Source organism: Vipera berus (assembly GCF_964194415.1).
Source record: "Vipera berus genome assembly, chromosome: 15".
Classification (NCBI taxonomy): domain Eukaryota; kingdom Metazoa; phylum Chordata; class Lepidosauria; order Squamata; family Viperidae; genus Vipera; species Vipera berus.
This window is the reverse complement of record NC_138218.1, coordinates 11,042,994-11,067,932: the sequence shown is the minus strand read 5'-3', so window position 1 is coordinate 11,067,932 and position 24,939 is coordinate 11,042,994. Positions and strand designations below refer to the sequence as shown.

General features: G+C 44.8%; 1 protein-coding gene across 1 annotated transcript in view; it reads right to left on the bottom strand.

Moving 5' to 3' along the window:
- Positions 1–7,114: 7,114 nt before the first annotated feature.
- Positions 7,115–24,939, bottom strand: part of FIBCD1 (fibrinogen C domain containing 1) — a gene marked incomplete at both ends in the record, with an annotated part of 41,101 nt that continues 23,276 nt past the window's right edge. Inside the window, 3 exons of the mRNA XM_081339501.1 lie at positions 7,115–7,374; positions 9,429–9,608; positions 10,747–10,843. Of these exons, the coding sequence (XP_081195627.1) occupies positions 7,115–7,374; positions 9,429–9,608; positions 10,747–10,843 (537 nt within the window). The remainder of the gene's footprint in view (positions 7,375–9,428; positions 9,609–10,746; positions 10,844–24,939) is intronic.

The following is a 24,939-nucleotide window of genomic DNA, read 5'->3' as shown; positions in this document are numbered from 1 at the left end:
TAGGGGGCAAGATTGACCCCCTTCCCCAAAATTCTGCTTCCTTTAAGTAACGCTTCCTTTGTTCTAAAAGCATTTTTCAAAGCACCCCTGAAACAGTTTCGTTATCCTGAGTCCTGATAATAATGTATTTTTTGCACTGGTTAGGGGAAATTAGGCAGAGCACCCGGGGGGGGGGTGTTTCTGCTTCCCCATTTTAAAAGATATTTCTTGCTTTTGCTTTTCTTCAAGCACATCCTGGTAATCAGAAAGAGCCAGAAGCTTGGTTTTTCTGTCTTTCTTTTTTTTTAAAAAAAAGCAGTCTCAGATGAAAAGTGAAGCTTAATGGATTATATATGCCAATACTCAGATTCCAGAGATGTGGGAAGACAGCTGAAGAAACTTTCTGAAGAAAGTTTCTGATCATAACATCACCAATGGTGAACGCGTTACAGCCCCAGGGGAGCCCCGGAATTCTGTTGCTGAGTGAGAGATTTGTTAAGTGAGTTTTGCCCCATTTAACGACCTGGCTTGCCACCATTGTTAAATGAATCACTGCAGTCGTTAAGTTAGGAACAGGTTGTTAAGTGGATGCCAGCTTCCCCGTTGACTTTGCTTATCACCAGGTCGCAAATGGGGCATGCTGGTTGCCAAGCACCCCAGTTCTGATTATGTGACCCCCAAGGATGCTGCCATACTCATCGGGGTGAGAAATGGTCGTGAGTCACTTCTTTTAGCGCCACTTTAACTCTGAACCGTCACTAAACGAAAGGGGTAGCTGGAGATTCCTCCCAGATGGAGTTTGAACGGTGCGGTGCCGACGCTGCCCAGCTTCACTTACACGGCAATCAGCTAAGGAATCCATTTTTTTTTCATCCCACCCCTGAGATCTCCCCACTGCAGAGGATAAAAGGGGTAATCCCACCCATTTGCGAGGCCTCCCCAATCCCACCTTCCGGAAAGGTCTCCATCTTGCGCCCGAGGTGAGCCTCAAAAAAACAAAAATGAAGCAAAAAAAACCCCTTGCGAAGGCGATCAAATCTTTCCAGTTCAAAAGAGGAAATTAATTTTGCAGCAGGAAGCAAGGAAGAGCGACAGACGCAAGTATTGCTCCCTCTACAATCTCGTCTGGCATCAGTTGTGGGTCAAGTTCTCCAAAGGAGCTTCTGCCAGGTTCTTTGAACCATAAAACAATCCTACTGACGGAGGCTGGAATTCGTGCTCTCCCCGCCCCCCCCCCCCGCCCCCTACCTGCCTGGCCAAATTAAGCTGTCCAAATATGATTCATTTGGGAGGTTTTGTCTTTGCCTGTGTGTGAGTTTTGCTTTTGTTTTGTGTTTTTCCCCCTAGCCAGTTTGTTTTCGGCTACGAGGGCTCTGCGGGAGCCGAACTAAGCCGAGATTGGGGCCCACGTAAACCAGCTTGCAAATGGATCCTCTGGAATTTTAATCAAGTTTGCAATCGACACAACGGCTCCTGGAAGAAAGATGGGGAATATTCTCAAGCTGCGAGAACGGAGAATGTAATTAACCTCCCAACGGAAAATCTGAGGCAGCCCAGATTTTCTTTCCTCATGAGAGGGGCAACCACAGAGACGTAAACAGGATTGGGGTGCTTCTCTCCAGAGGTTGTGGGGGCTCCGTCCCTGGAGGTCTTCAAGAAAAGATTGGACAACCCTTTGTCCATGATGGAATAAGGTCGTGAGCAGGGCTTGGGCTAGAAGACCCCCAACGTCCTTCCCAGCCCTATAGCTTTTCAGAAGGATGCGGGGCACCATCCTCTCCAGCGCCCCCATGACTGGCTGCAGGAGATGCCTCAAAAACCATGATTTGAGTGTAGTTAATTGTTTAGTCCCGTTTCCTGCCCCCCCAAGGCAAAATAAATAATCTGTTCTGCTGCAATGCTCCCCCAAACAATAAACACGGCGTCTCCTTGATTGAAGCAAAGCTTCGGCATGATCTTCATCAGCTCATCACGCTGCCCTGTGCTATTTTTGTACAAATTCTTTCTTTCTTTCTTTCTTTCTTTCTCTCTCTCTCTCTCTCTCTCTCTCTCTCTCTCTCTCTCTCTCTCTCTCTCTCTCTCTCTCTCTCTCTCTCTCTCTCTCTCTCTCTCTCTCTCTCTCTCTCTCTCTCTCTCTCTTTGCAAAGAATGAGATGTTCAGAAATGCTTTGATTACCCGAATTGTCAGTTCGGAGCTGGTTTCCAGTTGTTGGAACCTGCCTTTTGTTTGGTTAATAGGCTGTGTGGGAAGGATGCAATCCCATACGTGTGCACTTTTGTAGGTTGTGTAGTTGGGAGGGTGTGAGCAATCCCCGAAGGGAAGGGCAATTTTGTGTTGCTAGCTATTGTAGGTGGCACATCTGCTTTTAGAATCAGCCTCTGCAGAGGAACAGGTATGGAATTCTCCTTCCTGTTGCATCGAACAATTGCAAGGGGAGCGTTTCTGCACCCCAGTCCTTGACTTACAACCATTTGGGTTTTTTTGACCATTTGAAGTCGGTTACCGACATACATTGAAGACAGTTGCAGCATCCCAAAAGCTCACGGGGTCACCATTTGCAAAGTCAGCTGGGGGAGCCGGATGCATTTAATGGCCACTTGAGTGCAGCGATTCACTTAACAGCCATGGCACTAAAGGTCATAAAAATCACATTTTTTTTCCTTGTTAGGACCTTTGAAGACCTCAGTCAACACATCGGCAAAGCCTACAGTACAGGCAGTCCCAGACTTCTGACTGTAATTGAGCCCCAAGATTGGTCACTTGTTAAGTGGGTTATCACGTGAGCGATCCCATTTTATAACTTTTTAGGTGGCGAGTCATGAAACAAACCCACTGTCCTCAATAAAAGAACGTTCCTGATCAATTTGAAAGAAAATAATTGGGGTGGGATGCAATCCTGAACTACAAATATTCTCCTTTATTGGTTAGAAAGTATTGGATGGATGGATGGATGGATGGATGAAAAGAGGGAAGAATGGAATTGAGTGCAAGATAAGAATGGTTGAATTACTTACATTTTTATCTCTTTGGGATTCCGATCTTTTCTGGTAGTGTGTCAGACGGGGTCTGAATATCCCTGCTTCTCTGTCTTTAAATAAGACACCTCATTAGTTCTCACCTTTCCCTTTATTGCGCTTGTTGCTGTACACATTCCAGAGGCTAAGATACCATAATGAATGGTTGGGATGCAGTGAAAATGACAACCTGATTAGACTCATATAAACTCCATGGGAGAAGGGGGGGGGAAGCAAGAGAATAATCTTGATTGCTTTAGCCCTTCCATCTTATTTAATTCGTCTATGAGCTTCTGAAAACCAGGTAAGAGCAGGCCCAGAACACAGCATTTATACTTTTCATCCAAGCCACTTTGTTTCCCACACTCCCAATTCCTTGGTTATTAAACAGCCCCAGAATAGGGAGGGGGTGTCATAAACAGGGACCCTCCCCCCCCTTTTTCCCCCCAGCAGATGTTCTCCCTTGACTCACTCAGAGCTCAATGTAACCAAAGAAAGAGAGTGAATATCATAAGTACTTCTATCCTGGCTTATTTCCCTTCCTCTCCTATCAAACCCTGCAACCCAGTGGCTCCCTTTGAAAGGATTTGGACTTGCATTAAAGCTTCAGAAGCTGGCTTGAGCGGCTCTGGGGACAGACTGAGGGCCCGGCTAATCCTTAAAGCTTGATGGAGGCCCCTGAAGGATCAGCAGGGATCCGAGACCCTGTCTGGGATTTGCTGGGCTCCCGTCTTATAACCCCCCCCCCCAATTCCTCCCAGTCTCTTTTCTGACGTAGACACAACTTGGCAATCTGGTTTCAGCCTCATTGCCATTCCTGTTGGGCTTACTCCCAGCAGAAGACATAATAGCTGGCTGGTCAAATGGATGGGAGAGAAAGATGCTGGTTCTCCTACCAAATCACAGTCTGGAAGGGATCTCAAAGATCATCCAGCCCAACCCCTACTCAGCAACTTCTTGACTTATGACTGTAATGGAGACCAGAATTTCCTTTGCTAAGCAGGAAGGTAATTAAATGAGTCGTGCCCAATTATATGGTTGTTTTCTTGTGGACGTTTCATGACCCATCGAGGAGGAGGAGGAGGAGGGGGGGGAGAGGAAGACCTTGGTACTTAGTTGTTTTCTTAGACATTTCATGACCAAACTAGGTAACATCATCAGTGCTAGGAGAAAGAGAGGTTTGCGTCAGTTTATATACCGAAGCTCTGAGCTTGCAGACGTTTCATGACCCAACTAGGTAACATCATCAGTGCCGTGACTTGTTCCCTTTCGACATGCAGTAGCTCTTAGGTTGGTTGCTTGCTTGCGGGTCTCGCATTACCCAACTAGGTAACACAGTTGTGGTTGAGCCGTTGTTGGAAGAAGACGGGACAAATCCTAGCAGCCTTGCTTGCAGCCCACTTCACTTGCAAAAATGCAGGTTCCCAGACCTAAATAACACTCGGTTTACATCTGTCTTCCACAGTGATGCTGTTCGAGGGACTTTCCCATCGCCTAGGAAAGTCATATCCAAACAGAGCCGATTTTGTTTTTTTAAGCAGGCTAGTTAAGGGCAGCAGGAATTAAAGAGGCGGAATCTTCCTTGCCCCGTCTGAATGAAAAGAGAAGCCTTATTCTCTCCTTTCCTCTCTTTTCCCCTCTGTGTCTTTTTTTTCATTTTCATTGGGAGAGGGAGAAGAAGAGAAGAGAAGAAAAAACAAAACACCTCATTCGCAGTCTGTAGAAGTTTTCTTCTCTGACATCCCGGGAGAAAAAAGCAATTGTTTTAAAGCGATTCCAAAGTGATAGAAGCCGTGGCTGATTATATGTTTGTTCATATTTTCAGTCTTGGATTTTGTCAGCTGCGGCTAAATAGCACTTGTTGATTTTTGAAGCGTGCAAACACTCCGCAACAGAGACGAACAATGCCTGCATTAAAGACATCTCCAACTTTTCAGGCAGAGAAATTAGAAACAGTCAAATTGCCAACCTTTTGGGCTGGCTGGCAATACGAACGCCGCCCTTTTCGGCAAAGCTTGCAAGCATCTCCTTGAATGATCCAGCGACGGCTGTAAAGGCAAGTAGCGGTTTTGCACGGAGGACTCCTCTGAAGTTGGCAAAATGTGGTTTGGAGACCCCAGGGGCTCTGTAAAGTCAAATACAGCTAGCCCTCGACTTACAGAGGTTTGTTTAGTGATCAAAGTTACAACGGCACTGTAAAAAAAAAGACTTATGACCGTTTTTCACACTGAACGACCATTGCAGCATCCCCAGGGTCAGCTGGTTCACATTTATGACAGCCGCAGCATCCTGGGGGGTCACGTCATCCCTTTTTGCAACCTTTTGACAAGCCAAGTCATTGGGGGAAAGGCAGATTTGCTTAACAATCGTGTTGCTCACTTAACAACCGGAGGTTTGTTAAGATTCGCTTAACAAAGACTCACTTACCAGCCGTCTCATTTAGCCACAGAAATTTTGGGCTCAGCTGCAGTGGGAAGTTGAGGATTACCTGAAAACATTGTCCCCGTGTTAATTTCTAATTCAGGACACACCGCGAGAGAAAATTGCAGCGATCGTTGGAGGAAAGAACGAACAGAGCTGAGGAAAAGGATGAATCTGAAACGAGGTTTGTAAGGATAAACCGTTTTAATTGCTTCTGTTTATAACTTTATTTTACAAAGGAAAATTCAAGATCGAAACCGAGACAATATTTACAAAAAATGCATGTTCTAATAAAAGTATATAAAATCAAACCTTATGCAGGTAAGTCCTCAACTTTACAACCATTTGTTGGTGATGGTTTGAAGTTACGATAGCTCTGAAAAAGTGACTTACAACTGGTCCTCACAGTTGTTACGGCCATTGCAGATTCCCCGGGGTCACGTGATCAAAATTTGGGTGCTTGGCAACTGGCGTGTACTTATGCCTGTTGCATTGTCCTGCACTCATGTAATCGCTATTTCTGTCCTTCCCAGCCGGCTTCCGACAAGCAAAGTCAATGGGAGGAAACCAGATTTGCTTAATGACCATGTGGCTCACTTAACAGCTGCAACGATTCATTTAGCAACCGTGGCACACAGTTGTAAAATTGGACGTGACCCACTTAAAAAGCTTAGCAAAAGAAATTTTGGTCCCTGTGATTCTAGAACTGCTGTAAATGGTTATAAGTCAAAGACTCTACCTGTATGTGAACTTATTTTAAAAAAGACACTTCAATTTCCATATTTTTCACGTGAATGAAGGCTGGGCATTGCAGGGTGCCATTTACATGGTGAACCGTGACCAAAATCACAGACAAGAAGGGCTTTTTGGTAAAATAAATAAATCTAAAGAATAGTTTTCTGAGATAAAGGACGTCTGGTCACTGTAGATACAACCTCTTTGTTATATCTACGGCCCTTTGGGGTCTTCATTTTTTTTTTTTAATGTTCAGCAGTCCTGGGACCAAACTTTTTGAGAACTGCTGCTCTAAAGCATTTTGATGGTATATCCATGCGTAGGTGAACTGTGGTTTATGGAATTGATCTGATTTTTATAGCTGGCCCCTCATTTGCCTTCCTTTAACCAGACACAGGGAAATGAGTAAATTCTGCTCGTTATTTACACAGCCTGGAAAATTTTGCAGGTGTTTGAGGTGAATTTTCCAAAAGAGTCTTGTGTCCTATGATAAATTTACTTTCTACATCCATCCATGCAATTTGTTTTCCCCATTATAGATTTCACCCTTAGCATCTCCTAATGTGCTACTCGTTTCTTGTTACCAGCTAAATCCTTTCTTCCTTTTTGAGTGGCCTTCCTCGGCTGAATAATTAATGTGCAGCTCCCCATAAAAATAATTAGGGCAACTTTTTTTTTATGGAGGTCCTTGGGAAGATGCTCTTGAACCAAGGCTAACTTCTTCAAAGAGCAAAGGGCCTCTCTTAAAATAACATCTTGGATTGCTAGGGGAGGTGTGTGATTACACCCAGCATGATGAAGTCTTCTCCAAAACTCAGTTGCGTACACAAAGAGAACATTGGACATCGTCAAGTGTGAAGAGGTGGCAAGGGAATTTCTCGGCTCCTGTGTTTCTCCAGACTCAAACAAAACCACTGTCAGCTTCGAAGGGAAGGCGGGAGAGGAACAAAGGAGGAACACACGGCTATTTTTCATCTCTGACCGGCCGAATCTTCATTTCGGTGAACTTGAGAGAATATTGCCAGCCTGTCCAGGATGACCACTCGATTCCGTCTGCATAGGAGCTGTGGTGGCCCTTGAGGTACTGACCGTTCAGGTTGGATGTGTGGCAGTTGCGATACCACCAAGCCCCGTGGTAAAAGGCGGCGCAGTTGTTCTCCGAATGATCGTTGTCCAGGTCTTTGGTGGTGAATTTCATGCCGTTGTGTTTCAAGAGGGAGTCTCCTATGGAGGAGAAGCATGTTAGGTCAGCGAGATAAGTCAGAATGAAGTTTCATGGACCTGCAGAAGAAGCTAATGAGGTGGTTCTCCCTCCTGAGGATGTCTTCAAGCTCATCTTGGAGGAACCTCCAGCACGGAGACCCACCAACCCCTAGCTCCCCCATCAAACTACAGTTAACGCTAGAATGTTACGTTGCACCATCCCACACGATTTGTACTGGGTGATGTTGAATCCCTTCACATCCCGTCTTGGGAAAGAACCCTATTTCCATCCCTCCAGGGAAAGTTGGAAGGGAACTTTGGGGTCATCTAGTCCACCTTCTGTTGAGGGCCGAAGAGCAAATTAAAAACCTTCTTGCCAAGTGGCAACCTAACCTACATTTGAGAAGGAACCCACACACATCCAAAGAGTAGAATATAGAATGCCAGAGTTGGAAGGGACCTTGGAGGTCTTCTAGTCCAACCCCCTGCTTAATGGCTGTCCAGTTTCTTCTTGAAGACCTCCAGCGGTGGAGGTCCCAAAGGTGCTTTTTCCAAAGGCAGCTGGACTTTCTTTTCTTTCTTCTGTGAAGGATAGAAGACCTGCAGGGTCCTTTCCTACTCTGTTAGTCTGTATTTGGTCAAAGCAGATTTGGGGAAGACTAGAGGAGTGAACAGAATTGTAAGTCCAGGAGTGGCGTGGCTGCTTAAGGCAGTGGAGATAAAACGCTGTTGCGTTTTTCCCTGTCAGAAAACCAGAAATGCTGATTTCCAGATCAGCCTACTGGCGGATGGCTTCCAAACACATTTGCAAAGTGGATATTCCAGCTGAAGCGTTCTTTACCGTGGGGTGAAGTATTGATTTTTTTGACATGAAATTTAAATTCCGAATGGGCGTTTGAAGTGGAAATTTGCTACTCTGGTAGGCTCGGCTGTTTAATAAGGCTGGAGATTTTCTCCCTCTATTCTGAGCAGGGACTCGTCGGCTTCCCCTCCCTTTCCCTCATCAGAATATCATTCTGTGAAAAATTACAGATAAAAGGACATGTGCAATTTAGAATATATACAGGTAGTCCTCGACTTATAACTTATAATTTTGTTTAGTGACCATACTGAAAAAAGTGACTTATGGCCTATCACCAGCTAGGCTATATGGTGCTTGGGGTTCTCAGAGCTGGATGGTTTTGTTGCAGATGTTTCTTCACCCAACTAGGTAACATCATCAGTTCTAGAAGGGAGTGAGGTGTGTGAGGAGGAGGAGGAGGACGACGACAACAACAACAACAACAACAACGACTGTGTGGGATCCTTGGTGCTCTCCGAGCTTGGTTGTTTTCTTGCAGATGTTTCAATACCCACCCAGGTAATATCATCCATGCTATGTTTTTTCTCCATCAAACTGAAAGTAGATGATAAGGCCAAGGTTGATCAAATCCTTGATTTTGGATACTTCAACCTTAGTGTATTTATTTAGGTTGGGTGTATTGTGTACTAGTGCTGCCATGGATTCTTTATAGCACTGATGACGTTAGCTAGTTGGGGGAAGAAATGTCTGCAAGGAAACTAAACTACTAAACTCAGAGAGCACCAATGACCCCACAGTTCTCCTCCTCCTCCTCCTCCTCCTCCTCCACAAACCTTACTCCCTTCTAGCACTGATGATGTTACCTAGTTGGGTCATGAAACATCTGCAAGAAAACCACCAAGGTCAGAGAGCACCAAGGACCCCACAGTCTTTCTCCTCCTCCTCCTCCTCCTCCTCCTCCTCCTCCTCCTCCTCCTCCTCCTCCTCCTCCTCCTCCTCCTCCACAAACCTTACTCCCTTCTAGCACTGATGATGTTACTTAGTTGGGTCATGAAACATCTGCAAGAAAACCACCAAGCTCAGAGAGCACCAAGGACCCCAAAGTCTTTCTCCTCCTCCTCTCCACAAACCTTACTCCCTTCTAGCACTGATGATGTTACCTAGTTGGGTCATGAAACATCTGCCAGAAAGCAACCAAGCTCAGAAGGCACCCAGGACCTCACAAAAAGCAGCAGCGCTCGGCCAAAGCCACATGTTCAGCAATGAGGCCCACCTGCTGTTCCAGAATAGTCAGCAATAGTGATGGGGTAGCCATCTTCCTCCGGGTCCACGGAAAACAGGCCGACAGCAAAAGTCCCGTAATGGGCGTAGGCCGTGCCATTATCAAAATCTTCCAGGTCGATGCGCAATTCATAGTTTCCTTGCGTGCTGAGAGCATGGATTCGCTTCAGACCTAGTGCGGAAAAGGAGGAGGAAATAATCAGCTTTGTGCTTCTCCTTCTCTCCTTCCTGGCCAAGGGTAACAGGGACTCCGGCCTCGAGCAGGGGGTTGGACTAGAAGACCTCCAAGGTCCCTTCCAGCCCAGATTAAATTTGATGATGGGATTCTTGCTGCTCTAAACTGGGTTTGAAACAAACTACACACTTCTGCTCTTACTCAAACACGTGACGGATGCTTTTATACCATTATTTGCTGCTTTCTGGCTTGTCAAGGGTTTGCATTGCTTTATTTATTTGAATCCCACCTTTATTACTTTTACATAAAACTCAAGGCGGCCAACATACTAGATGTTGCTTTCTTTCCCTGTTTTCTGTTGTGATTCAGGGTCAGCCTGTGGGTTCGGCAGTTGGGTCGGATGACTCGGATGACTCAGATGAGGGGGAGGAGGGGGGTGTTGAAGAAGAACTTGCTGATGATGGCTTGGAGGCTCCGCAGAGCCCTCAGCCAGGCCCCTCTTACTTGGTGGAGACCCAGCTGTGTGAGCCCGACAGTGTGGATGAAGATGACCCACAGCTGGCCCTGTTCAAGGACGCCCGACGCAGGAGGCAGTCAAGTAGGAGCAAGCAGAGAAAGGCTGTGGGACTTCTCGGAAGGAGGCAAAGAGAGGCCACGCCCTGAACTCTTATAAAGGGAGTGTTTGGGGGAGGGCTGGTTTGCTGAAAGCAACCGCTCCGATAGAGGATCAAAGCTCCGGTATCTTGTTTCATGTTTTGTTGTTTGTTTGTGTAATAAATTTGGCAGATGTATTCCAGCCTCTGCCGTTTGTACAGGGGTTGCCTTTCTGCAAGGCCGGTAGCAGGCTGGTACAGAACATTTTCCCCTGAATAACAACTCTGGCAGGTGAGTTGGGCTGAGAGCGAAAGACGGGCGCAAAGTTGAGAGTTTCAATGCTTAAGGAGGAACTAGCACTCCCAGTCTCCTGGTGTTTAGTCCAGAGTCACCCAGCCGGCTTTCATGGTGAAGGCTGGGACTACAACTCATAGTCTCCCACTTTCTAGCCAGGTGCTTTAACCACTGGCTTCAAACTGGCTTTTAAATCTGTTAATGCTTCATCATTTCTCTGTCTGATATTCCCCAGGCACGGACATACCCAGCCAGTGTTCTCCTGTGAGTTTTCCGAATCCATCTTTGTAAGCTTCCCAGCCACGGAAGAAATTCACGGAGCCGTCCTCACGCCTCTGAAAGACCTGGAGAATCACACACGTTGCGGGTGCGGAATTAACGAGCACGCACCAACAGGAGAGAAAAAAAACACACAAAAATAACCCACAGAAAACTTTGTTTGCTGATGGCTGAACCCCCCTGTCGTTTTCATCCCCCGGTTCTTGCTTTTTGCTGTCGTCGCCTTCGAGGAGAGCAGCTTATTAGATTTGAGTGCAAAATGCAAATTAATTAGAGGGCTTCAAATTGGCTAATTACACTGGAGTGGTTCAGCATTGGGAAGTCCGCAAACGCTGCCTGTCAAGATGAATAGGCGGTTGAGGTTGTGTGAAAAGGCTTTTCCATCAGTGAAATGGAAAGGAAGGGTAGTCCAATTTAGCGCTCTCTGCTTTAAGATGGCTTGCGAAACTCTCTGCCCTCCCGACGCGTTGGCTCCGACAGCGATCATTTCTCTAGCGCATTGAAAAGTCATCGGGGAAGGAACGGCAGCTGATTTGCATCTCCGCTCCCTCTCCCTCAGTTATTGGACCTTATGCCGCTAGTCCTTGACTTACAACCATTCATTTAGCGACCGTGTTTGATTTTAAACCTGTGGCAAGGTGGGCGACCAATAAATATAATAAGTAAGATAAGATTAAAATAAAACGAAGTCACAACAGCACCGAAAAAAAGGGACTGAATGCCAGTCCTCACCCTTACAACCATTCATTTGGGACAAAGTTACCACCTTGCTGAAAAAAGGACCAGTCCTCGCACTTACGACCGTTGCATCATCCCTCACAGTCACAAAATTTGGGAGCTTGGCAACTGAAATGTGTTTACAGTAGTGGGGTTGCTGAAAGTCAACAATGACTTGATGATACATGATCAGTCCGTCCATTCATCCATCTATCCATCCATCCCTCCATCCTCTACCCATCCTCTAAGTAAGAGCTGTCCACGATGATGCAACTAGCAGAAGAATGGAGAAGAGGGGGACCAGCAAAAAGGTGGATGAACTCATTTCTGGTGGTGATGGGTGAACCATTGGAAGATCTGAAGGGCCAGGTGAGAGGCAGAGCATCGTGGAGGTTATTTATCTACAGTATGGAGTTGCCGAAGGTCAACACTGATTTGATGGTACATAGTCTGTCAATCAGTCCACCTCTACCTGTGAATCAAGGCCAGCCTTCTTAACCGGGATGCCACCACAGGTAGCTGTCTACACCCCAGATTCTCAGCAGCCAACCTGGGAAGTTCCAGGAGCCGAGCTTCACCCACTGGAGGCTGCCCGAGCTTTTTGAACAATTGGTTTTCTGGTGAGGCTCTCAAATTAGCCCAGAGAAATGTCTTCCTTTGATGAAAGGTTAATTTATTGACTGGGATAAAGAAAATGCCACTGAGGTCTGACCGCTTGCAATTAATTAAGCCCACATCCCTGGATTTAATCGCTCTGAACCTAGCTTGGGTTCGCTTTAATTGGGAAGGAATGCAAGAAGACGCCTTGAGAGGCCTCCAGATGCTCAGCTCAGCAGCTTTTCAGCTGCCTCCAAAGTCTTCTGCATCGTGGAGGAGCTTCAAACATTTATCCAAACATTACAGGTACTCCTCGGCTTACAGCCATTCATTTAGCGGCCGTCTGAATTCAAAACAACCCTGGAAAGAATTGTTTTTTGACCATTTTTCACACTTAAAGAGTGTTGAAGCATCCCCAGGATCACGTGATCAAAATTCAGCCACTTGGCAACTGGCTCATATTTATGACGGTTGTCGTGTCCCGGGGGGGGAGGCACGTGAGCCCCTTTTGCGACCTTCTGACAAGCAAAGGGGAAGGCAGATTCACTTAACAACCGTGTAATTGACTGTGGCAAGAAAGGTCGTAAAATGGGGCAAAATTCATTTAACAACTGCCTCGCTTACCAACAGAAATTTGGGGCTCAGTTGTGGCCATAAGTCAAGGACCTACATGCCAGTTGCCAAACGCCCAAATTTTGAGCATGTGATCACGGGGATGCTGTAAATGAAGTCAGGACGGATTTGCTTAAATTTTTTGATCAGGCACATTTGCCTGGGCGCTGCCCTTTGCTGTGACAAAATATATTTTTATTACTAATTAATTGGGTGATCTGGTACATTAATATCCTGAAAAATATTAATCTCTTTTCTCTCTCTCTCTCTCTCTCTCTCTCTCTCTCTCTCTCTCTCTCTCTCTGAGTTTGCACAAAGCAAATTCTCAGCTATTTTTCCCTTTTTTTTTTTGAGCTGCAGCAGACGATTCTTCTTGAAAACTTTCTGGCAATTTCATGCTGCATAAATTATTTGTGATTAGATTATTGCACAACCGATCTACTATGATGACTTTATTGGGGGCAGACAAAATGGGACTTTCCCTCCCCCCCTCCCCCATTACTTCTCTTTGAGGTTTGAGTCCTTACAATATGCAGCTTGGACAGAAACTTTCCTCTTTTGATTTTCCCAGGGGCCCCCTCCCTTTTTTTTGCATTATTTATCCCTTTTGCAGGATTATTTATTTTTTATTTTTGCATCATCGGGCGCAGTAGAATTCCTTTTGTGAATGCATCAAGGGGACCCAGCTGAGATGCCAAACAATAAAAAATAGCGGGCCGCTGAGTAACAATTAAGAAAGGTCTCATTAAAAAAAGTAGCTGGGCAAAACCTAAAAGGGCAAACTAGGAGAGCACAACCCAGGAACACAGCAGGCAGCGGATTGCAGACTGAAGAGCAGGCTTGTCCATTCTGCAGCAAAGAGAGTTTTTTATTTGTCTAAAATTAGACAACACAGAGCCAGGCGCAAGAGGCGTGGGGGGGGGGGGGAATTATCTGTCTCGTTTCCTGAAAAATTCCACACGTGAGACTCATCTCAATTGTTTTCTCCCAGCTGCAATAGGATTCTAAATGTCTTGGAAAATCGGAGAGTTCTGATATTTTAGAACATAGGACAACAGAGTTGCAAGGGATCTTAGAGGTCCTCTAGTCCAACCCCCTGCTCAGGTAGGAAACCCTATATCTATTTCAGATAAATGATTGTCCAATCTTTTGGAAAGCCTCCAGTGTTGGAGCACCCACAACGTCTGGAGGCCAGCCGTTCTGTGGTTAATTGTCCTCACTGTCAGGAAATTTCTCCTTAGTTCTAGGTTGTTTCTCTCCTTGATTAGTTTCCATCCATTGTTTTTCGTCTTGCCTTTTGGTGATTTGGAAAATAGTTTGACCCCCCCCCCCTCATCCTTGTAGGAGCCCCTGAGATACTGGAAGACTGCTATCTTCTCTCCCCTAGTCCTTCTTTTCATTAGACTGGACATACCCAATTCCTGTATCCGTTCTTCCCACTGCTGGCATCACAATATGGACAAGGGTTTACTGTTGCCAGAATGGAAGGGGGGGATGTTACTCTGGTTACTATGGGCTTAAAGTAAAAATTCTGTCCCATTGATCCAAAATCCTGATCAAACAAAATGCTGCTAAAAAATTCCCCTTGGTTTGGGGGACCAGCTCGCAAAGAGTTTTTCTCAGACTTGGCCGTTTTAAGGCAGCAGGCTGGCTGGGAATCGAAGTCCACCCACCTTAAAGCCTGCAACTCTTTGCTACTCAGCAATTGCCTTTTAACCACCTGTGGGAACGTGAAAATAAGTGTTATTCTCCACTACTAGTGCAAGCCAGTAAATCTGCTAAAAGCTAAAATACTGAGATTTCTGCTTGTGTCTCTAAGGCAGTGGTTTTATTTATCCACTTATCCAAGAAATGTCGGCTGACAAAATTGAGGGTCAAGAAAACTGCACGGCTGTTTTCTTCCAGCTTCAGAAAATGAATCATTGTTGGTCTGTAGCTTTGTTAATGGTTAAAAAAACAAAAAAAACCCATTACTTCTAATGCACTACGAAAATGAATAAGAAGAGAGACAATTGACTCCAGCCAATTTAAGAAAGAGTAAAGCAGAAACCTCTTTTTCATATCCTACCTAGAGCGAAATACAGGTAGTCCTCAGTGACTGTTCCATGTCGCCAAAAAACTGACTTATGACCATTTTTTACACTTATGACCATTGTAGCATCCCCAGGGTCATGTGATTTACATTCGGGTGCTCATATTTATGACAGTTGTCATGTCCTGGGGGGGGGAACGTGATTCCCTTCTGCGACCTTCTGACAAGCAAAGTCAGCGAGGAAGCCAGATTCACTTAACAGCCGTGTCACTAACTGAACCACTGCAGAGATTTGCTTAACAACCGTGGCAAGAAAGGTCTCAAAACTCGCTTAGCCAATTTTTCACTTAGCAACGAAAATTTTGGGCTCAATCGTGGTTGCATGTTGTGGTTTCCAGTAATCCTCCATTGCTCAGCCAAACTTTATTTCAGCCCTAGATCCGGAGTGTAGAAAGAGCTTGCCTTCCGTTGCAAAAGAGCTTAAGCGATTGCATTAGATCAAGTGTTCATTATAACTGATCTATTTGTTAAATCCCAAGAGGGCAAAATTTGAGTCCAACTTTGAGACGCTGACAAGGCAGAAAGTGCCATTCTTGGTAAGATAACCCAATTGTGGGAAGCGAAATGAAAATCAATTTTCTGTCTATCGGATCAGTTAGCCTTCCCCTGAAGATTTCAGTCTAAAAACCCAGATCAAATGTCCGGGGGGAAAAAAAGAAGATATAGAAATATAGAAGATAATGTGGCAATAGCTTTGACTGTGGGAACCAAGTCATACAGTACTTTTTAAAAGGATTTCTCGTTCTAGCTTTTTGCGTCCTTTGGTTGAGTTAAAAAAGTTTGGATGCCAACTAAATCTTCATTTCAAAATTGCCTTATAGGTAGTTCTTGACTTATGACCACTGTTCACACTTAACAACCGTTGCAACGTCCCCATGATCACGTGATCAAAAGTCACAGGCTTGGCAACTGGTTCATATTTATGACGGTCTCAGCGTCCCGGGTCATTTTGGAGACTACGTCAGTGACTGGATTTTATTTATTTATTTACTCGCTCACCATTCATTTATTTATTAAGTTTTATGCCGCCCAACTCCCTTACAAGGTGACTCACTCACACCAAACTCTTAGCTAGTTATAAATCTAGCAGTTGCCACAGGCTAAGGTTAGGTTAGTTGTGTTTATTGTTTTAAATTAATAGTTGTTGCAATTTTATTGACTGTGGTTTGTTTGTTTTTTCCTGGATTGGCTTCCTAGGAAAGACTTGAATAATAAAATAATAAACCTTTATTGTCAAAGTACAACATGTGTACATTGAGATTAGCTGAGCCTCCCCCTGTGCTCTCCCCCAACACACAGTGACAACAAACCCTCCATCTTACCACACCATGTGAACCACCTACACCACACACCGGCCTCCCAAGTCAGTTGAAAGGTGAGACACAGACGAGGACCATAAATAATAAGTTGCATTATACTGTATTTGTATAAGAGTGCAGAGAAGAGCAACAAAGCAACACGCAAAGAACGGTTGCAGGATTTGGGTATGACTAGTCTAAAGAAAGAAGGACGAGGGGTGACATCTTAGCACTTTTCCAATATTTGAGGGGCTGCCCCAAAGAAGAGGGGTGTCAAGCTATTTTCCAAAGCACCAGAAGGCAGGCCAAGAAACAATGGATGGAAACTAATCAAGGAGAGAAGCAACCTAGAACTAAGGAGGAACTTCCTACCAATTAACTAGTGGAACGACTTGCCTCCAGAAGTTGTGGGTGCTTCAACACTGGAGGTTTTTAAGAAGGGATGGACAAGCATTTGTCTGAAATGTTATAGGTTTTCCTGCTTGAGGAGAAGGTTGGACTGGAAGACCTCCAAGGTCCCTTCCAACTCTGCTATTCTGTTAAGATGCAGAAAGATGAGTAACTAAGATTAAAGCTAACCACATTTGTGAATGCAGCTGTTCAGCTTTCACGCTAAACATGGTGAAGTTGGTTGCAAATCTAGTCAAGAGATATCCTTGAGTTGAGCCTGTTTCCATATTGATAGGGGAATTAGGTACCATCAAATCTGGATTGACTCTTAGCAACCAGACAGACAGTTTCCATCTTGCTAATACAATATCGGCTTCTAATGCTAAGATGTCAGAGCATTCTAAGGATCAGAAAATAATCGTGATTATTTGAAATGCTAATTAGCAGAGTTGTGTTTGTCCTTGTCACTGGGGCGATAAGATGAGTAAAGCATTTGGGCATTTCACGACGAAGATGGGAAATAAGCAAAGGCATTTGAAGGCGTTTGTGGGCCTGAGTGATGAATTATTTGAAGATTCTCATTGTGAGATCTTGATAGCATTCTGCCAGGAGTAGCTCAGACAGCACTCGTCAAGGAAAAGGCAAGCAGATCAGTGACTGACATTTTAGATGTAAGAATGGAAACAAGGAGATGGATTTTTGTCAAAAAAAGTGCTGACATTTACATATGGTCTTAAAACAAAATGGTGATGATCCTTGGAGAGCTTCAAGTTGCTGAGATGGGTCCACCATATTCTTCTCAAGGTTTATCTCAAGGAGAACCACTCTTTCATATGATCACTAGGAAAGACACGATAGCAGCCTTCCAATATCTCAGGGGTTGCCCCAAAGAAGAGGGAGTCAAGCTATCCTCCAAAGCAACTGAAGGCAGGACAAGAAGCAATGGATGGAAACCAATCCAGGAGAGAAGCAACCTGGAACTAAGGAGAAATTTCCTGACAATGAGAACAATTAACCAGTGGAACTCCTTGCCTCCAGAAGTTGTGAATGCTCCAACACTGGAGGTTTTTAGCCAAATCCAAATGATTCAGAAGGCATCATTTTGTAGAAAGGTTTGAGTGGTTTCCTCCCTCTTTCTTTCTTTCTTTCTTTCTTTCTTTCTTTCTTTCTTTCTTTCTTTCTTTCTTTCTTTCTTTCTTTCTTTCTTTCTTTCTTTCTTTCTTTCTTTTTAAGCCTATATTGGCTGGAGACCATACACTGAAAATGAGGCAGGACTGGTGGAACGGAAGGGGCCTGAGCACAAAATGTAACCAAAATGTAATTTATTTAAACTAATTAATGCAGGGAATACAATCGCTCCCTCTTTGGCCTGGTAGAAATTACGCTTCTCTGCTTAGTTTCGGAAAGTGCCTTTGAGGCCGATACCCACGGCTTTCGGTGACCTTGAGCTCTGTGTACTTGCCCTGAGTAATTTCAAAGGGGCCTTTTGCATACAGCTTTGATCACAGGCATAGAATTGATAAATCTTCTCTCTTTGCAGCAGCCGGGCCTGAAAGAATGGGATAACCTTATTAAGGTGCTGGGCAAGGAAGGATGGGATGTGAGAACGACTTTGGGGGAGGAGGAATGCTGCCTAGGAGACTGTTAGATAAAAGGAGAGCCCGCAGCTGAATAATGGGCAGAGAAGGAAACGTGGAAGGGAGCTGATCTAACTTATCTGGCAGCAAAAAGGGATCTTGGGAGATTTGTACTTTCAGACTTGCAAGATCGATGTCAGCCTTTCGAGTAGACCACGCAGGAAACACGAAAAGATAAGCCAACTCTACTTTAGTGGAGAGCCAGTTTGGCCTAGTGGTTAAGGCACCAAGGCAGGCTCTGGGAGATTGTCAGTTCTAGTCTCATCTTAAGGAGAAAAAACAGCTGGGGCGACTTTGGGCCAATCACCAGGAGATGGTGAGTTCTAGTCCCACCTTAGCTATGAAAGCCGGACCGGTGACTTTGGGGCAGTCACTCTGTCTCACAGCCCAACCTACCTCACAGGGTTGTTGTTGTTGTTGTGGGGAAAATAGGAGGAGGAAAATGTCTTGGATATGTTCGCCATGTTGAGTTATTTGTAAAAATAATAAAGGAGGTATACACACCATAAATAAATAAACTCTAAAGTGACCTTAACAGAATCTTGTTATTCTGTCATTCTTCTCTTTGTTAAGTTAAGCGTACCTAGAACCTTGAACTGCTCTTCGTAGGATTTAGCCTCCGGTCCCCTGATCAGCTTTGTTGCTCTTCTCTGCACTCTTTCTAGAATTTAAACACCTTTTTTTGCATTGTGGTGACCAGAACTGGTTGCAGCCTTCCAAATGTGGCCTGGCCAGTGCAGGATAGAGTGGTACTGGTTTTACTTACGAATTCAGAAAACAAACTGGCAGCTTGTCGTGAGCTTGCTGACTGCAGGATCTCTTTGAGTTGGAGAAATTCAGTGACCTCATCTGAGAGGATTTATAGAGCACTAGGAGCCATTTAACCCAACTCATGATTCCCAAAAGGGTTTCAGAATTTGCTGAAAGGGTTGAGGTAAAGTTGGAAGAGACCCACAGCCTGTTTATATCCACATCTGCCTTGGGCAGCTCACATTGTGGGCAGGGAGGAGGAGGAGGAGGAGGAGGAGGAGGAGGAGGAGGAGGAGGAGGAGAAGGAGAAGGAGAAGGAGAAGAAGAAGAAGAAGAAGAAGAAGAACAACAACAACAACAACAACAACAACAACAACAACAACAACAACAACAACAACAACAACAACAACAACACTGGTGTCTTTAAAAGAATTTTGCAAGTTAGACCTAAAAGTGTTCAGAGAAGAGCAACAAAGATAATAATGGGACTGGAGGCTAAACCATACCACCAACAGTTGAGGGAACTAGCTATGTCTAGTGTAACAAAGAGAAGGACTAGGGGTGACGTGGTGACTGTCTTCCAGTACTTGAGGGGCTGTCAAAGCACCAGAGGGCAAGACAACGAAGTAACGGGTGGAAGATTATCAAAGAGAGGTCCAACCTAGAACTAAGGAGAAATGTCCTGACAACAAGAACAATTAACCAGTGGAAGCACTTCCCTCCAGAGGTTGTGGGTGCTCCATCACTGGAGATTGTCAAGAAGACACTGGACAACCATTTGACCAGGATGGTACAAGGTCTCCTGCCTTTGGCAGGGGGTTGGACTAGAAGACCTCTGAAGGTCCCTTACAGCCCTGTGATTCTATGTTCTATTCAGGAAGCACGTGTAATGTATGCGAGGAAGACTTTGAGAGACTAGGGAAGGAAATGCTGCTTAGGGAACAGATAAGAGACCGCAGAGCCCTCGGCTCCATTATGGGTGGAGAAAGAGATTCAAAAATCCCCCTTCCTAATTTCTCAGGCTGTAAGGAAAGAGCGGGAGATATGCACTTTCAGACATGTAAACTTATATTAATGTAGCTTTACAATAAAGTAGAATTAGCATAACTGTCATGTTTCCTGTCTACCTGTTTCCAGGTCTACCTGGAAAGGCTGACATCAGGAACAAGATTATTCTGCTAGAGTTCCTTATCACGCCTCGACGTTTCGCACATATTAATCATTTTTATTGTAATCCCTTCCTGAGTGTTGTCTGGCCCCATTTAACCTGGTTTGCTCTATCACCCTTTTTCTGTGGCTCTGGGTGATACTTGAATCATCCAGAAACCGAATGGCCGAATTGATTTTCTGCAAGCCTACTCATTGGCCAATTTGCAGGGAAATGTCAAGCAAAGGGTGTAAATGATTTAATTTGACAATCATGCTGCAAATCTGCACCGAGAGGCCTCGGTTGCTGCACCACGTAGCCAACGTGTTGATTGAAAAAAAATAATAATAACCAGGGCTGCAGGGGAAATGAAATAAATGAGGTTCCATACTTCCCTGTCTGCTTTTGACTAACAAGCTAAGATTCGGTCTTCAGACAAATTGTCCTGGCGGGGTTTGTGTTCTTGACCAATATTTGTCATCAAGAGCTGAAGAAATGGCTGGAAAAGAGCTGGGGCGGGGGGAAAAACGGTCCTTTTCGTGTAAAAGTTCCCTACCAAGAAAGGAAAAAATAATAAAGTCACAGGGAGTTTCCGAGTGGTATGTCTAATCTAATGAAGAGAAGGACTAGGGGTGACATAGTAACAGTCTTCCAATATTTGAGGGACTGCCACAAAGCAGAAGGGGGGTCAACCTATTCTCCAAAGCACCTGAGGGCAGTGTAGGAGATGTGTAGGAGGGATCAAACACGTCATAAGTCATGGGTCCCGGCACGCCCGCAAGAGATCTAACTTCAGCCCACTTCGAATGCCTTCTTATCTCCTGCTCATTTCCCTTGACCGCTAGTTGCTCAGGTTCTTCTAGATAGTTTAAGCTTGCGATAAGTCCTTATACTCATTTGAACTCTCCCGATTTCCATGGCGCTTGACAGGCAGGTCAAGAAGTACAGCTGGAAGATGGATGGATGGAGGGAGGGAGAGATGGAGGGAGATGACAGAAGTAACAGATGGAAGCTTATCAAAAAGAGATCCCACCTAGGAATAGAGAGAAATTTCCTGGCACAACAATTAATCAGTGGAACGGCTTGCCTCCAGAAGTTGTGGATGCTCCATCGATGGAGGTTCTCAAGAAGGAGGCTGGGCAGACATTTGTCTGGAATCCTCAAACAGAAGGTTGGTCTAGAAGACCTCCAAGGTCCCTTCTAACTCTATTGTTCTATGTTCTGTGTACCAATAAAGGAGAATATTTGTAGCTCAGAGTTGAAATGAGGGGTCCTTGGTGCTTTCTGAGCTTGCTGGTTTTCCTGCAGATGTTTCATTACCAAACTAGGCAACGTCACCAGCATCGATGGAGTTACCTAGTTTGGATAATGAAATGTCTGCAAGAAAACAAGTAAGCTCAGAGATCGCCAAGGACCCCCTCCTAAGTTCTGTGATTCTGATTATTCCCTAATTCAGACAACACCACATCTAAAGAACTTCAAAAACTAGAACAATTTTAAGTGAAGTTCTTTCACTCCTTGAAGGAAACTTTCCAAGGCAAGTTGAAATGAGAGCCAGGAGGAAAAAACTGCAAGATTTGTTCAGTTGCATGCATAAAGTATTGACACATCCATCATTTAATTCATTCCAGCTTTCTTTATAATACTGAGCTGCTCCCAAGGGTGGGTGGGTGGGTGGCAGCTCAGAAAACTTTTCCCTTTTCCAAAAGCCGCACAAAGGCCTCGTTCCTGCGAACCACAAACTTGTCAGAAAAGATTAATTAACAAATTAGGATGGGGCTGGGATGTTGCCGAGGGAAAAGGTCGTGTGTTTTTAAAATCAATTCCTCCCTTTGCACAACCCAATTTTCATTTAAGTGTAATTGTGTGATGGGGGGGGGATTTTGGTGAAGTGACACGGCAAGGTATCTAGAGGCAGTCAGGTGTGTTTTAAACTACCTTCTGGTGACACCTTTTTGTAAAAAAAAATGGAGGTGAAAGAACTGGAAAGCTGGTAATTTACACCTATAAACATTTGTGACTTCTTTAAGTGGATTTATTTAAAGAAACGGGTGGAAAATTCATGGGGGACCCCAAAGAGTGAGTACAGGTAGTCCCTGACTTACAACAGCTCGTTTAGTGACTGTTCAAGGTTACAACGGCACTGAAAAAAGGTGACTTACAACCGTTTTTCACACTTACAACCGTTGCCCCATCTCCAGGTTCACGGGATTGACCTTCAGATGCTTGAGAAGCGGTTCATGTTTATGACGGTTCTCAGAGTCATGTGACAAGCCAAGTCCATGGGGAGGCCAGATTCACTTCACAACGAGGGGCGACGGGGGCAGGAAAAGTCATAAAATGGGGCAAAAGTCCCTGAACAAATGCCTCACTTAGCAACATCAATTCTGGGCTCTATCATCGAGGACTACCTATAGAACCTTTCCACAATGAGGGAGGGAGGGAGGGAGGGAGGGAGGAAAGAAGGGAGAGAGGGAAGGATGGAGGGAGGAAAGAAGGGAGAGAGGGAGGGAGGGAGGGAGGAAGGGAGGGAGGAAGGAAGGAAGGAAGGAAGGAAGGAAGGAAGGAAGGAAGGAAGGAAGGTTTCTATGATCCTCAAATTCCCAACAACAACATTAGGGTAAGATTTCTTTCCAGGAAAACATAAAATAAGGACGTCAACTGGCTCAGAAGCCAGCAAGTCAAAAGGTTGATGGATTGGATGCAACCAAAGAGACATCAATTAACTCCCCACTCCTTCATCCAGTCTTAAATCCAGAGATTCCAACAGGGCATAAGAAAGTGATTTGGCTTTTGTTTCTTTCTTTCCCTCCGCAGTCCTGGCTGCGCTTTAAGCACCGCAAGAGTCTCGGAGGGCAATGGAAGATTTGTCCTGTTCGTTGCAATGGTGCTGCTCGGTGTGGGCCCCTTTTACTTTCCGCCGCGACCATTTCGAAGTAAGTGCTCTTCAGCAAAGTCCGGTTTTTAAGTTAGGCAGATTCTCTTCTGTCCGCAGCCTCTGCTTCTGTTTATCTCTGCCCAGCTATAAATTAAGACCGTGAGACTGCACAGCCACTTCCCTACATCAGCCTGCAGATTTATTTATTAATGAAAATGCTTTGGAAGGTTCAGTCTCGCAATTTAAAATAAAACAGGTGTTTAAGAAGAGTGGGATGTTAACTTAATAATGAGGGTGGTTGCCCAGCCGGGAAGACGCAGTTGTTACGTGAATCTGGGTTCCCCATGGACTTTGCTTGTCAGAAGGTCGCAAAAAGGGACACTGCAACTGTCGTAAATACGAGTCAGCTGCTAGGTGTCTGGATTTTGGCTACGTGATCACGAGGATGTTACAACGGTCGTAAGTCTGAAAAACTGACATATGTCACTTCTTCAGTGCTATTGTAATTTTGAAGGACTCCCTGTGTACACCCAAGCACTGGGATTTATTGCTTATATGAAGAACTTTGAAATGCTGAGCTTGGAGCATCAGCCAAAAGATAAATTGTGTTTGGCAGAAAGAGGCTATTTCTCTGAACTTCAAATCCTTGCATCCCTACTTTTAAAATTTAGTAACGTGTATGTATGCAGGGAGCTGAAGAAAACCTCGATTTAATGCGCATATTTGTCCCGTTCAAAGTGGGTTCAACGAGGGAAACAAACTGAGGTTAGCAGCAAACTCTGGGGATGAGATAGCTTTTAAACCAGTGTTTATCAAACTTGGCGACTTAACGGTGTGAGGACCAGCTCCCAGAATTCCTCAGCCAGCATGGGAATTCTGGGAGTTGAAGTCCGCAGATCTTAAAGTTGCCCGGTTTGTAAAACAGGGATTTAAACTGTCCTTTATAAACAAGTTAACATTCTAAGCTAAAACAAACCAAGACTCATTACGTTGATTATAGCGTATCAATTCAACTGCACCCACAGAGTATCTAACTGGCATATCTAACAACTACTTTTCTATACTGCAAATGGTCCGTGCAGCCACATCTATTAATAATAAAGTTGACATTATTGCAATCCTTCACATTTACACTTGTATAGATTTATTTCCCATCTGCTGTTCTCCGGAAATTAGTTTATTTTACACCCGCATGATGAAGCCAATGGAGTTTCGCTTTATGCTTTTTTTTTTTTAGGAACTCCCCCCCCTCCCCCAATATAATCAAATGTGGTCATGGTAGCAATTACCATTTCTTTTTTAACATTATGATGGACGTCGGGGAGAGGGGTAAAAAAGGAGATTTAATTCTCCCAAGAGTGCAAGAAGGTTGGATGTCTGCCAGTAGGAAGGGAAGCGAAGGAAGGAAGGGAGGGAGGGAGGGAGGGAGGGAGGGAGGGAGGGAGGAAGGAAGGAAGGAAGGAAGGAAGGAAAGAAGGGAGGAAGGAAGGAAGGAAGGAAGGAAGGAAGGGAAATGAGATGGAAGAAGACAGAAAAAGAAAGAGAAAAAGAGAAAAGGAAGGAAGGAAAGCAGAAGAAAAAGGAAAGAAAAAAGAAGGAAAGAAAGAAATGAATGGAGGAAAGAAGGGGGAGGGGGAGAGAGAGACAGAGAGAGAGAGAGAGAGAGAGAGAGAGAGAGAAAGGGTGGGATGGAAGAAGGGGAAAAACAAAAAAAAGGAGAAGAAAGAAAGAAAATGGGAAAGGAGGAAGGAAGTTAGAGGAGGGAGAGAAAGAAATTTCTCATAAACTTGGCATTTGCCCCACCCCTGAAGAACAAGAGATTTGCGAGACTCAAAGAGCAATAGGTTCGTAGGGGGAAAAAGCCCATTTTTTAAATCCTTTACATCTTCAAATTCTGCCCCCCCAAGCTCATTCCAACCCACCCATCCCTTTGCTTGCTGTCCAAGACAACACAAAGACCAAATATCCTGGCCCCTCCCTCGAAAAAGTATCCCCCCCCCCGGGCCTGCCTGATTCCCTTCTGAGGTCCCACCAGCCTTCTCC